Source organism: Triticum aestivum, chromosome 2B (assembly GCF_018294505.1).
Source record: "Triticum aestivum cultivar Chinese Spring chromosome 2B, IWGSC CS RefSeq v2.1, whole genome shotgun sequence".
In the NCBI taxonomy this organism is placed as follows: Eukaryota; Viridiplantae; Streptophyta; class Magnoliopsida; order Poales; family Poaceae; genus Triticum; species Triticum aestivum.
Window position 1 is genome coordinate 750,016,633 of NC_057798.1, and position 13,239 is coordinate 750,029,871.

Genomic DNA, 13,239 nt, shown 5'->3' on the forward strand with positions numbered 1-13,239 from the left:
CATGCTCATGACATGGCAACATGCTGGTGTTTTGAGCTAATGCAGCTAGCAACAAAGTTAAATGAAGTTGGTTTGAACCCTAAGTTCAAATCCAAACTCCATATGTGAAATTCAAATGCCATTTATATGATTTGTCCTAAACAGCAGCCATAAGTTGTCCTAACATGCATGCAAATGGTACAGATGGACAGATTGGATTTTTCTAATCATTTTTCATATATAATTTGTTTCATTTGGAGTTACGGTTGATTTTATATGATTTTTAGAAGTTTTGGGCATTTTCTGGAATTTCCTGGATTATTTTTATTCCAGAAAATGATTAATTGCGTCAGCAGCGCGTCGGGGTGACGTCAGCAGAGTCAACAGGGCTGTTCCAGGTCAAACTTGACCTGTGGGGGCCACACGTCAGTGACACGGGGCTAGTTTAGGTCGCTGGCAGGTGGGCCCAGTCAACGGCATTGTCAGCGAGGTCAATGCCGACGCGTGGGGCCACTGTGATTAATTTAAACTAAACAGGAATTAAACAGTGGTTAATTAAGTGTGTGGGGCCCAGTGTCAGTGACATGGGGCGATGATTAGTGGCTAATTAAGCCAGCCACGTAAGCAAGTGACGCCGGCGACCACGGCGACGGCGGGACCTCGCCGGAGTTGCTCGGGACGGTGCTACAGACGGTGGTTTGCGACGGGGTTTGGCTCTACGGGGAGCTGGAGGAGTGGCGCATCCACGAATGTTAGCGAATGGAGCTGGGGTGGCCCATAGCGGCGGCGACGGCGAGTTGGGCGGTGGCCGGAGCTCGGGCGAGCTCGGGGTCGAGGATACAGCGGTCTTGGCGATGCGAGGTTAGCACCTACGGCGTCTACGCGGCGCGGTGAGGACGTTGGACACCTGCCCGGGACCAAATGGTCACCGGAGCGTCATCGCCAGCGAGCTTTGGCGGTGGCGCTGTCGGGTGAGAGAGGCGCGGCGGCTACAACATGCTAGGGAGAAGACGGAGAGGGGGGGATGATCAGGAGCTCACATAGAACACGCGGAGCGGGTCGGCTGGCTCGGGGGAGGCCGGAGCTGAGCAGGGCGGTGAAGACGATCTCGGACGCCCGAGGTTGAAGACGAGGGCGATGCAGGCGCTGTGGTGCTTCTCCGGTTTCGTGGGGCATCTAGGAGGAAGACAGAGCCGAGGCGGTTCTCTTGGACACGCTGGGTGGACTAGGGAGGGCCGGTGGCCATGGCTACAGCGAGCGGCGGCGATGAGCACGCTCGGGTGCGCTGCGGGGAGGGAGCAGAGGAGGTGGAGGGGGTCCAGAGTGAGGGGATGAGCATGGGGAGAGTGAGAGAGCGTCGAGGGGGCCGCGTGGAGTCTCCAGGGGGTCGAGGAAGCGAGCAGGAAGGCAGGAGGAGGTGGAAGCAGGAGGAGGTGGAAGCAGGAGGTGGCCGCGGCTCGGCTGTGCGCGCGCCATGCATGATGCCAGAAGGCATGGGGAAGACGACGAGCGAGGAGGTGGGCTGGGCTGGCCAACCGGGCCGACCAGGTGGGCTTTGGTGGGCGCGAGGTAAGTTCCAGTTAACCTTTCTCTCCCCTTTTATTTCCATTTTCTATTTTCTGTAATTGTGTTTGGCTTTAATAAAAATGCCAGCGAATTTCCAAAAATCATGAAACTGCTCAATGTCACTGTTTGCAATATTTCCAACAGCAAACATTTCAGTTTGTGATTATTTGAGCATTTAAAATATTATTTAGCAATTAAATGCCCAAACGCAAATACCATATGATTTAATTCAAAAATCCAGAATGGCCTGGAAAAATGTGCACCATTTTGGGAGAGGTTCTAGACCAATCCAAAAATAATGAACTTTTCTGAAGAGCATTTTGGGTTCATTGAGAATATCTTTTTATTTGAACCTAGTTTATTTGATCTGGTGCTAGGGTTTGAGCAATCCCCATTTCAACTTAAATAAAATTTAAACATGATGCACACATGAAGGGCTAGTCTAGTACATACCAGAACTAGGGATGTGGCAATTGATGTCCCTCTCAAGGAGGCTTCGGATGCGGCTCTGCAGAGTTTGCACTTCATCAATTGATCCCTGTTCTAGCCCCTTATTAATCCACGACGCAAGCTGAGTCGGAGGGCCAGACCGAAACGCGGGTGCAGCAGCCCACTTGGAACCACGGGGCTCGGTGATATAGAACCACCCCTGCTGCCATAAATTTGAAGATTCTGTAAGGGATCCTTTTAGCCAAGGAGCGTTAGTAAGCTTGCTCACTGTGGCACCACCACACTCCGCCTGTCTCCCCTCAATCACCTGTGGCTTCACATTGAAGGTCTTGAGCCATAAGCCGAAGTGTGGAGGGATTCGGAGGAAAGCTTCGCACGTGACGATAAAGCCGATATGAGAAGGAAGGAGTTCGGGGCCAGATCGCAAAAATCTAGCCGGTAGTAGAACATGAGCCCGCGAACAAAGGGATTGAGAGCAAACCCTAAACCTCGGAGGAAGTGGGAGATAAACATAACCCTCTCACCGGATCTAGGGGTAGGGATAACCTGCCCTTCTACCAAGAGCCGGTGGAGGATTTCCGCGGTCAGATATCTTGCCGCTCGGAGCTTCACGATGTCCTCCTCTGTCACAAAGAGTCCACCCACCGACCTTGAAGGTTGGAACCAGACATGATCGAAGTTCGTGGTGATTGAAACCCGGGTGTTAGAGCTCGAGGTGGGGAAGGCTGAAGAAGGAGCAAGCGCAGAGGAGAAGGGCGGGTTTGTACCCCTCTATAAAGGTTGTGAATATCAAAACGCCTCCTCTCGGGCCTTAAAGCATGCCTATTCCCAAGGAATCGTACCAAAGATACGGTTGGATTACCCACGTCAGTGTTGATGAGAATCCCGTAATAAGGGGACATGATCTCTGCTTTGACAAGACGTGCCAATAAAGCCGCGTCCAAAAACGTGGAACGGCGGGCCAACAAACGGCTCAAAATAAAGACTAGGTGATGACGTGACATCACGTCGCGAAAAGTTGTCAGCAGATTTGACTCGTGAAATACTATACTCTCCGTGTTTGTGTGTGGAATTTATGTTGCAGATCCAGACACATCTCTCGTCCGAATACCATCTTGAAGTTCGGAAAGGGGAACCCGCCTTGCAATGCCAAAGACAATTTGCGCGCCGGACACCTCGTCATTGAAGCCTGGTTCAGGGGCTACTGAGGGAGTCCTGGACTAAGGGGTCCTCAAGCGTCCGGCCTTTTAGCCATGGGCCGGACTGATGGGCTGTGAAGATACAAAGACCGAAGACTCTCACACGTGTCCAGATGGGACTCTCCTTGGCGTGGAAGGCAAGCTTGGTGATCAAATATGAAGATTCCCTTCTCTGTAACCGACTTTGTGTAACCCTAGATCCCTCCTGTGGGTATATAAACCGGAGGGTTAGGTCTATAGGACCAAATACTCATTATCATAGTCATACAGGCTAGACTTCTAGGGTTTAGCCATTACGATCTCGTGGTAGACCAACTCTTGTAATACTCATATTCATCAAGATCAATCAAGCAGGAAGTAGGGTATTACCTCCATAGAGGGCCCGAACCTAGGTAAACATTGTGTCCCCCATCTCCTGTTACCATCGACCTTAGATGCACAGTTCGGGACCCCCTACCTGAGATCTGTCGGTTTTGACACCGACAAAGGGGTCGAACGAGAGATGTTGAACTGGCCAGACCGTTCAAAGACTTGGTTCTTCGGGGTTGGGGGAACCTTGGACCCTGAAACAGGTAAGTGTGTTTGGACGAACGAGCAACTGCGAATACCCGTCACAAAGCTTCAGGAGTATATCACCGTAGCACAGGAAGGGACGTTCCTTCCCGACAGAGAGAACGACGAGCTCACAATGGCCCTCGAGAATCCTGAGCACCCTGGACGGAGATGAGGCACGCCCAGGCTCCGTTTCGTGGAAGGCTGGGTTTCCCAACGCAGGCGGTTACAAACACCGGGAGAGGAAGAAGAAAGTGGAGCAGACCCAACTGTAGGAGCTGCACGCAAGGGTACAAGCGCTAGAGGAACGAGAAGCAGTTCACAGCAAGTGACCTGCCGAAGCTACCCCACCATCTCAGCGGAGAAGTAGCATGGCTTCCACCGAGCTGCTTCAGGAGCATGTCTTCACGGCTCCTGCTAGCTACTGATACGTCTCCAACGTATCTATAATTTATGAAGCATTCATGCTATTTTATTATCTGTTTTGAATGATTACGGGCTTTATTATACACTTTTATATTACATTTGGGACTAACCTATTAACCGGAGGCCCAGCCCATATTGTTGTTTTATTGCCTGTTTCAGTATTTCGAAGAAAAGGAATATCAAACGGAGTCCAAATGAAATGAAACCTTCGGGAGCGTGATTTTTGGAACGAACATGATCCGGGAGACTTGGAGTACAAGCCAGGGAAGCTTCGAGGAGGCCAGGAGATAGGAGGGCGCGCACACCCCCTGGGCTCGCCCCCTGTCTCGTGGGCCCCTCGTGGCTCCCCCGACCGAGTTCTTTCGCCTATATATTCCCATATACCCTAAAACCATCGAATATGAAGATAGATCGGGAGTTCCGCCGCCGCAAGCCTTTGTAGCCACGAAAAACCTCTCGGGAACCTGTTCTGGCACCCTGTCGGTGGGGGATCCCTCACCGGTGGCCATCTTCATCATCCCGGCGCTATCCATGATGAGGAGGGAGTAGTTCACCCTCGGGGCTGAGGGTATGTACCAGTAGCTATGTGTTTGATCTCTCTCTCTCTCTCGTGTTCTCTCTATGTCACGATCTTGATGTATCGCGAGCTTTGCTATATATTATAGTTGGATCTTATGATGTTTCTCCCCCTCTACTCTCTTGTGATGAATTGATTTTTCCCTTTCAAGTTATCTTGTTGAATTGAGTCTTTAATGATTTGAGAACACTTGATGTATGTCTTGTCATGCTTATCTATGGTGACAATGGGATATCACGTGATACACTTGATGTATGTTTTGGTGATCAACTTGCGGGTTCCGCCCATGAACCTATGCATAGGGGTTGGCACATGTTTTCCTCTTGACTCTCCGGTAGAAACTTTGGGGCACTCTTTTAAGTACTTTGTGTTGGTTGAATAGATGAATCTGAGATTGTGTGATGCATATCGTATAATCATGCCCACGGATACTTGAGGTGACAATGGAGTACCTAGGTGACATTAGGGTTTTGGTTGATTTGTGTCTTAAGGTGTTATTCTAGTATGAACTCTATGATAGATCGAACGGAAAGAATAGCTTCATGTTATTTTACTACGGACTCTTGAATAGATAGAACAGAAAGGATAACTTTGAGGTGGTTTCGTACCCTACCATAATCTCTTCGTTTGTTCTCCGCTATTAGTGGCTTTGGAGTGACTCTTTGTTGCATGTTGAGGGATTGTTATATGATCTATCTATGTTATTATTGTTGAGAGAACTTGCACTAGTGAAAGTATGAACCTTAGGCCTTGTTTCCTACCATTCCAATACCGTTTACGCTCGCTTTTATCATTAGTTACCTTGCTGTTTTTGTATTTTCAGATTACAAATACCCATATCTACCATCCATATTGTAGTTGTATCACCATCTCTTCGCCGAACTAGTGCACCTATACAATTTACCATTGTATTGGGTGTGTTGGGGACACAAGAGACTCTTTGTTATTTGGTTGCAGGGTTGTTTGAGAGAGACCATCTTCATCCTACGCCTCCCACAGATTGATAAACCTTAGGTCATCCACTTGAGGGAAATTTGCTACTGTCCTACAAACCTGTGCACTTGCAGGCCCAACAACGTCTACAAGAAGAAGGTTGTGTAGTAGGCATCAGCTACCCCGTGGATGCTATCACGGAGTCTCAACACTTCCACCTTATGACGCAATGGCAGAACTTCAAAGTCAAGGCGGTTGTCGGCTCTGTTGCACCTCCTGAACCCAGCAAAACATTTCACTACTGTCCGATTCCAGAAGGATATTCTAGGGTGATGGTGGATGAAATAATGGAGGGATTTGAATAGCTCGAGCTTGACCACCCTACCGGTGAAGGGGAGACTCGACTGGGTTCTGCTCTGAAGACTCTATGCCTATGGCGGAAGGAGCTCATCAACCTTCCGAACTGGACGCCTCCGCCTCCTCCTCCTCCTCCTTCGGCGAGTCAGGGCACTCCGCCTCCTCCTCCGACGAGTGATCAGGGCACTCCACCTCCTTCTCCGCCTGCGCTGGTGCGTCCGAGCAGCCTGCCTCCTCCTGCGCCTCGTCAGCAAGGGCGGAAGAGAGCCGTTGCCGCTCCGGCTGCTCCGGCGCATCATAGCACCCCGCCTCCTTCTCCACCTCCTAAGCAACAAAAGAAGATAGCCGCAGCCACTCGGCCGGCTCCAGTGTCTAGCAGTACAGCCAGAGGCAGGAGGCAATACATATTCGGTTCAGCTCTCAAGCCTCTAGAGAAGTTACCATACGAGATGACCGAACAGGAAAACGCGGAGATCTGTCAAGCCCAAGTGAAGGACTTCTTTGAAACACAAAGAGCTAAGAAACATCCACCTCCGGAGGAGAAGACAGATCCGGTGAAAGCAAAGCGCACTATCGATGCCCTGAAGAAACCACCACTATCTCTGCCGAAAACCAACTATGAGCGCATTATTGAAAGGTCATATATCAAAGCAGAGCGTTCAGGAAGTACTTGCAGTGATCGAAGGTTAGCAGAACGAAGAAGTGGGAAAAAATCCCCAACTCGCCTAACAAGCAAACCAATCGTGCCTCCTGCTCAAGGTGTCTAGCGAAATCATTGCTAATCATCCGGGGATCTTGCCCGGTACCAATCATGTAGATTACATTTATGACGATGATGCACTAAATTTTCGTATAATGGAGGTGGACGAATTCAGATACCAGTATGGGAAGCCTCTTGTCAAAGATGGAACTACTCTAACAACGATGATGCGAAGATTCCATGATTGGTACATCACAACCTGCAGAGAGTCTGGGAAGGATACTTTGACGCTGAGAGTTAAAGAGGAGCACGACCTCGTTAGAATTGATTTGTTGTTTGTTCCATTTTAAGAGTTCTTCCAGTTTTTCAATCAAAAGGCCCTCAATAAATTAACGGTCACTTGCTACTATCTGTAAGTACTACTTCTGGCATTAAGTCTCTATATATAGCTCAGCTCTTTCATTGCATGCATATATAATTATCCTCACAATATTATGCAGATTGAAAATCGTCGAATGCAGAAAAACTGAAATCTATGATATTGGGTTCATTAACACTAATCTCATAGATGAATTTACGGTTACATTTAATGCCAAAGAAATCAAGGCCAACTTGCTATGATTGTTGGTAATAAATCAAAACAAAGATGCAATACTCTTTCCTTACAACTTCAAGTGAGTGTTACTGTCTTGTGCATATTCAGTTTCCCTTAATTATTACTCGAGGTTATAGTAATTAATGTAATTGATGAGTTATGCATGCTTGCGCAGGTTCCACTATATTCTCCTAGAGATTAAGCTTGAGCAGGGACTAGTAACCGTCTTAGACTCGAGACGAAAGATCTCGAGGACTATGCGGACATGTCTAAAATGATCAACAAGTAAGTTCAATCGATCATTATCGCACCATATCGGCAACTTTGTTCATTTCTTGATATCAAGTAATTGTTTTCTTTGTCTCGCAGGGTTTGGAAAGTATTCACGGCACAAGTTCCGGGACTGCCGCATGATCTACGATGGAAATATCCGAAAGTAAGTACTACTAGCTAGCTAGTTCCGCGCATGCATCTCCAGTTGATTCTAGCTACTTTCATCAATGTCATTTATAATGCTTCATTATCAGTTTGATTGACCTCTATTTCTCGTAAAGTACTTGTGGCAGGAACCCGGGAATGATTATTATGGATACTACGTCTGTGAGTTCATGTACAACGTGACAACCAAGAATAGGCGGGGCTACTCTAAAAGACAATATGAGCAATTCAAGAGAAATTGGCGGGAATCTTTCTTGACCACGTCATCAATAAAGCCGGAGAATACCATGTGGAACTTGAGTTCAGATGTTAGGGTATTGTAAGAAGGATATACGAAATGTGAGTCCAGTGGCGTCTGATGGATATACGAAAACTCGTTGTTCAATCAATCTCTCGGAGAAGGAGAGGTCGATCACTTCTCCCTGTATATGTTCATGAAGATCTTCTGTACTTAATGGTTTCCTTCATTTGCTTACTAGCTAGCGTGTCGAGTCCTCTCTATACGTATAGTACGTAGCGTCGGCCAAGCACGGAGATAAGAGAGGACACTTCTCTCTATTAGCTAGCTAACACAATATATGGAACCCCTAAATTAACCCTACAACCCCCCCCCCCCCCCAAACCCCAACCCCCCCCCCCCCCCCCCCCCCCACCCTTTCAGAAAAAAAAACAAAAACCCTAGCCCCTGAACTGCTGACGTGTGGGCGCTTATTGGTCCTGGTTGATGATACCAACCGGGACAAAAGGCCCCCCTGCCTGGGCAAGCCGCAGCGGCCACGTGGAGCCCCATCTGTCCCGGTTGGTATAAGAACCGGGACTAAAGGTATTGAGCTTTAGTACTGACCCTTTAGTCCCGGTTCCCGAACCGGGACAAATGGGCCTTATAAACCGGGGCAAATGGGCCTTTTTCTACTAGTGCAACGCCAAAGATTGACGATTGAGATTTAAAACAACAATGGTTTTTTTGGTAAAAAATTGATTCACATTGTCTATCAGTCTACGTCGTGGAAATTACCTCCACATCGCCTACGGGTACAAATCATCGAGACGTTGTGGATACAGCAACCGCTCCATCCGAGAGCGTCTGGCACCGCCACCCGGATTCATTGGAGCCGGATCGAGGTATGCTCCATGTAGCCGATCAGGACTACACCGCACAGCTCGGCGTCGATCAAGCCGCTGTTGTGCGCCATCCTGGACTGCTAGAGAAGGAGAGAGGGCAAACGAGGAAAGGAGCCATGGGATACCGCCGCAGCTATGGGGAGGGGATGAGCGGGAAGAAGGTTGTGTCCCTCTGACGCGCATCTGGCGGTCAATCCAGGAGGTTGGGAGGTGGCCATCGTCGATCCGGACGACCACCAGCACCGTTGCTGGGTAGTCGCCTTGACTGCGAGTGGCTAGCTACGGCCTACGGGAACGCGGGCTGGCGTTCAATTTAAATACAACTACGAGTTAAAATCAATGAGTCACCTAAGGCTGACCATAGTGGTGGTATCTTAGCTAGTATCATGCATTTGGGAATAGCAAACATGTTGATGTGGCAAAGAATTAAATAAGAGAGAGAGAGAGGATTAGAAGAGTAACATAGGTAGATACCATATCAGATTAAAATATATGCTACTTTATGTCATGCATGGCAATACATAAGATAATCTATAATACTACTCTATGATATTACTCTATGGCAATACATATGATACTACTCTATGAGTAGCCTAAAGGATAAATATGTAGAAGGAAGAGGGTGAGGAGTGGGTCCCCTTAATCCCCATGGAGAACAAACACACCATTGTTTGGTTATATATGAGTGGCTAAGGTTAGTTGTAATGGGGAGTATCATATATTAGTATCATGCATATGATACTAGTGTATGATACTACCTCCCTAATGCATAGTATCATATAATAATATCATGTAGTATTCTATTTATTGCCATGCATGACACAAAGTAGCATAGCATTTATTATGATACGGTATCATGATATGATACTACACCCTCTCTTTCTTCATTTAATGCTATGACACCTCATCAAAATTGCCTAGTTGGCATGCATGATACTAGCTATGATACTACCATTACGCCCAGCCTAAGGCTGGTCAAAGTGGGGAGTAACTTAGACTAGTAACATGTATATATTACTAGGCTATATTACTACCTCTATAGTGGGTAGTAACATATATGTAGTGTCATGCATCACTTCATTTATTACTTCATAGACTCATTTAGCATTGGGAACCGCTAGGTGATGGTAACATATTATGTTACTCTATTTGTCTCTCTCCTCATTAACTATTTGACACATCATCACTTTTGCTTATGTGGCATCTATGCTACTACTTATGTTACTCTCACTATGACCAGCCTAAATGACCATCGGCATAAGGATCTGTGCGGAAAAGACGAACCACTAAGTGGACCCCGACTAAAAAAATGCGCGTATTAATTGCCATGTTAAAACGGGATTTTGTGGACATTCTGAGTACATCAATTAAATCCCCTCGATCAATGGAAATATGGGGCTAAGTGACCCCAGCCTAATGACCTACGTCGATGATCCATGCAAAAATATAGACATGTCTAAGTGGACCACTGGCCTAATAATACCAAAACGAGGGAGTATAACATAAGAGCCGATGACCACCGGCACTAGAGCTTGTTTCGTGATTAATTTGCACAGTTGATGCAAATATCTTCTAGACATTGGGTGTGTGTATTTTGGTGGATGGGACAATTAACGCTTTCTTCGTAGTGAAGCACAACTGTGCTTGCGCATACATTTTTTTACTAAATTCTATCTCTTTGCAACGCACGGGTGTATGTGATAGTCCATTCTATAGAACATCTAGAACTTCAATTTACTGATTAAACTTATGTTGATGATGTATTAAAAAAACTTTGACGATATTTGCACGTAGGTGTATTTTCTCTCTCTTTGAGGTACAAGTAATTTGCAAGGATCCTCATGTTTTGTTGGAAGCAAACAACATGTTCTTTTAAGTATTGAGCACTTGGACTTCTGATCGATTGGTTCCCCACATGTATAGTGACCATCCCACTTTGGTAAAACAACTATTACGAGAAGGACTAATAAATCAAGATGGACGTAGTAGCTCGTTTGCTCACTTTAGCCTAGGCAAGCATGATTGATTTGCGTTCCATTGGTTTATTTTCTTCAAGGGGCTGATGATATAGATGGTGGAGCCGTGCGTCATTGTCACTGGTCATCATCATATTTTCTTCGTCTTCTTCTTTTCACACTTCTTTCAAGTATTAGATGTCAAGGGTCAAGGAAAACCGTGTAGTCCCCTCTTCCATTCTTGGTAAAGATAGAACGATGCAGTTACAATGCACATGCTGACATGAATATGCTATTGGGCTTGCAAAGTGCGTAAGGTGGTTCGGTAACATGCTAGTCCATATGGACACAGAGTTTGTGATACCGACCTCACATGCATCCGATCCGGATGAAGAGTAAAATCCAGAAAATAGTAAAAAAAAATCATCATCATAAGTGTTACTAGGAACTAGTATACCATCAACTTTTATTTTTGCGAGAAACTATACCACTATAACTCCCATGCAAGTAGTTAAACACTAGGCCATCAAGACCAAAAATAAGGTGATGAATGGGTCTCATGATCCATCTTCAAAACCTAATCGATCTATGACCAGTAACCTAATATATATGTGATGTAACTCCAAATTAAGTTCGTGCGGCCTTGTGCATACCGGCTAACGACATCCAACGTAGAAATAATCTAAAGTAAAATATATGAAAAATATACTAGTCAGAATGATGTAAGTACTACCACCCGCTAGGCTTCTAGGCTAGGAGTAAGGTGTAGTAATAGCTAGCTGATGAAAATGTTGGTTGAAGCAACAGTGGTCGGAGTGGGCATGGGTGACGGGGGAAGCACACAAATGGAATGGCCGGTCCATAGCTATCAATTAGCTATGTGCGCGCGCTGAGCTTTACTCACATCACATTGCGCGAAAGGAATTAGCGTTGCCAAAGGACCGATCGATCAGGCTCCACAGGCGCTGCTTGCCCGCAGTTTCCTTCCTTGTGCCCAGCCCCATCGTCACTGCCATCCATTCATCGACACGTTGCGGGTGTTGGGGCCGGCACACCCGGGGCCGCGTCGTCGCTTTCCATCGCTGGCTCGCAGCTGCTCTTAAGCCGCTCCACGAGCGTGGCCGTTCTGCCCCGCCATTGCTCTCCTCTCTCCAGCTCGAACCCGTCAAGCTAGCAAGCAATCGGAGCAGTGAGGGTGAGTCCCCTCCCCTCCCCCTCCGTCCCATTGATCCCGGCCGGCCATAAACTTCTTCTTCTTCTTCTTCTTCTTGATTCTTTCCTGTTGAAATTAAGCTGATTGTGTGACGCGTTGTAGCTGATCTCGTCCTAGCGGCCATGGACGGCCAGAAGATCCCAGGTTCTGTCAGGCTGGCTTGCGGATGGGTGCTCCTCAGCGCCTGCGCCATGGCCTTGGTCCACTACACCCTCTCCTGCAGCCAGGTAATTACCCCTTGGACCCTGTACATTCCGATCGAGTTTCTGACCGACCGATCTATCACGCGCCGGTCCTGTTCGTCGTCTCCATATGCATGCAGGCCATGACCTGCAAGTGCGATGCGCTGACGGACACCAAGGCCGCCTGCTTCAGCGCCCTCTGGATCGGGACTCTGTGCTGCGCTGGATCCCAGGCAACCGCGGCGGCGCTGGCGCTGCTGCTCCCACGCCGGCCCCGCTGGGTCACCCGTGAACTGGCCAACTTCGCGGTCGCGGTCGCCAGCGCCGGCCACTGCATGTTCCGCGGCGCCATCTACATCCTCCACCCAGGAGTCTACTTCGCACTGGCCTCGATCCTGTTCATGCTGGGCGACATCATCTGCGGCATGGCTCTCTACCTGGTAGGTGAGGACTGAGGAGTAGGGCAAGCAGCACGCACCACGCAGCCACGCTTAGTTGAGCTAGCTGCATGAGATTATGTGTGATTATGTGCATGTATCAGCTCGTGGGAAAGGTATACTGATGACATCGTGGTTCTAGCTAAGGAAGAATAAACCTGTAGAATGCACGCAGTATGCTGCGAGGAGAGGACTGATCGAGTGCCGTATGTATGTGTGAATCTACCAGTGTCCGGGATTTATGTTCATGAACTCCTACGTATGTCGTTTCAAGTATTGATCATTGTTTTCCATCCGGGTTCAGCGTTCTCGCCGGTTTGGTCCGGATTTTTCGTTGCGGGGTACCTTACCATGTTCCTCTTGATCGGCTGGGGGCGGGCCGGCCGGGGCTGCGCTCGTCGTGCCTCCGTTGAGATCATGTTGAGTGTAGACGTCTTGCCTCCGTTTTGTCTGGACTCGACGACGGGTACCTACTTGCGACACGGGTAGAGCAAGCAGTCCAGACGTCCTCCAAGAAGAGATTTTTCATCATTCCAGCCATGCCACATTGATTCTCCA

The 13,239-nt window shown here is 47.9% G+C and overlaps 1 protein-coding gene across 1 annotated transcript; it reads left to right on the forward strand.

Moving 5' to 3' along the window:
* The first annotated feature begins 11,794 nt into the window (after window positions 1-11,794).
* Window positions 11,795-12,974, forward strand: LOC123042442 (uncharacterized). The gene is made up of 3 exons (XM_044464892.1): window positions 11,795-12,044; window positions 12,165-12,289; window positions 12,385-12,974. The coding sequence occupies exons 2-3, from the start codon at window positions 12,185-12,187 to the stop codon at window positions 12,697-12,699; spliced, it is 420 nt and encodes a 139-aa protein (XP_044320827.1). The 5' UTR covers window positions 11,795-12,044; window positions 12,165-12,184; the 3' UTR covers window positions 12,700-12,974.
* Window positions 12,975-13,239: the final 265 nt, after the last annotated feature.

Bases quoted from the DNA above. Each gene is read 5' to 3' on its own strand.
- LOC123042442 (XM_044464892.1), top strand. From the start codon at position 12,185: ATGGACGGCCAGAAGATCCCAGGTTCTGTCAGGCTGGCTTGCGGATGG. The intron at 12,290-12,384 runs GTAATTACCCCT...ATATGCATGCAG, and splicing joins ACACCCTCTCCTGCAGCCAG to GCCATGACCTGCAAGTGCGA.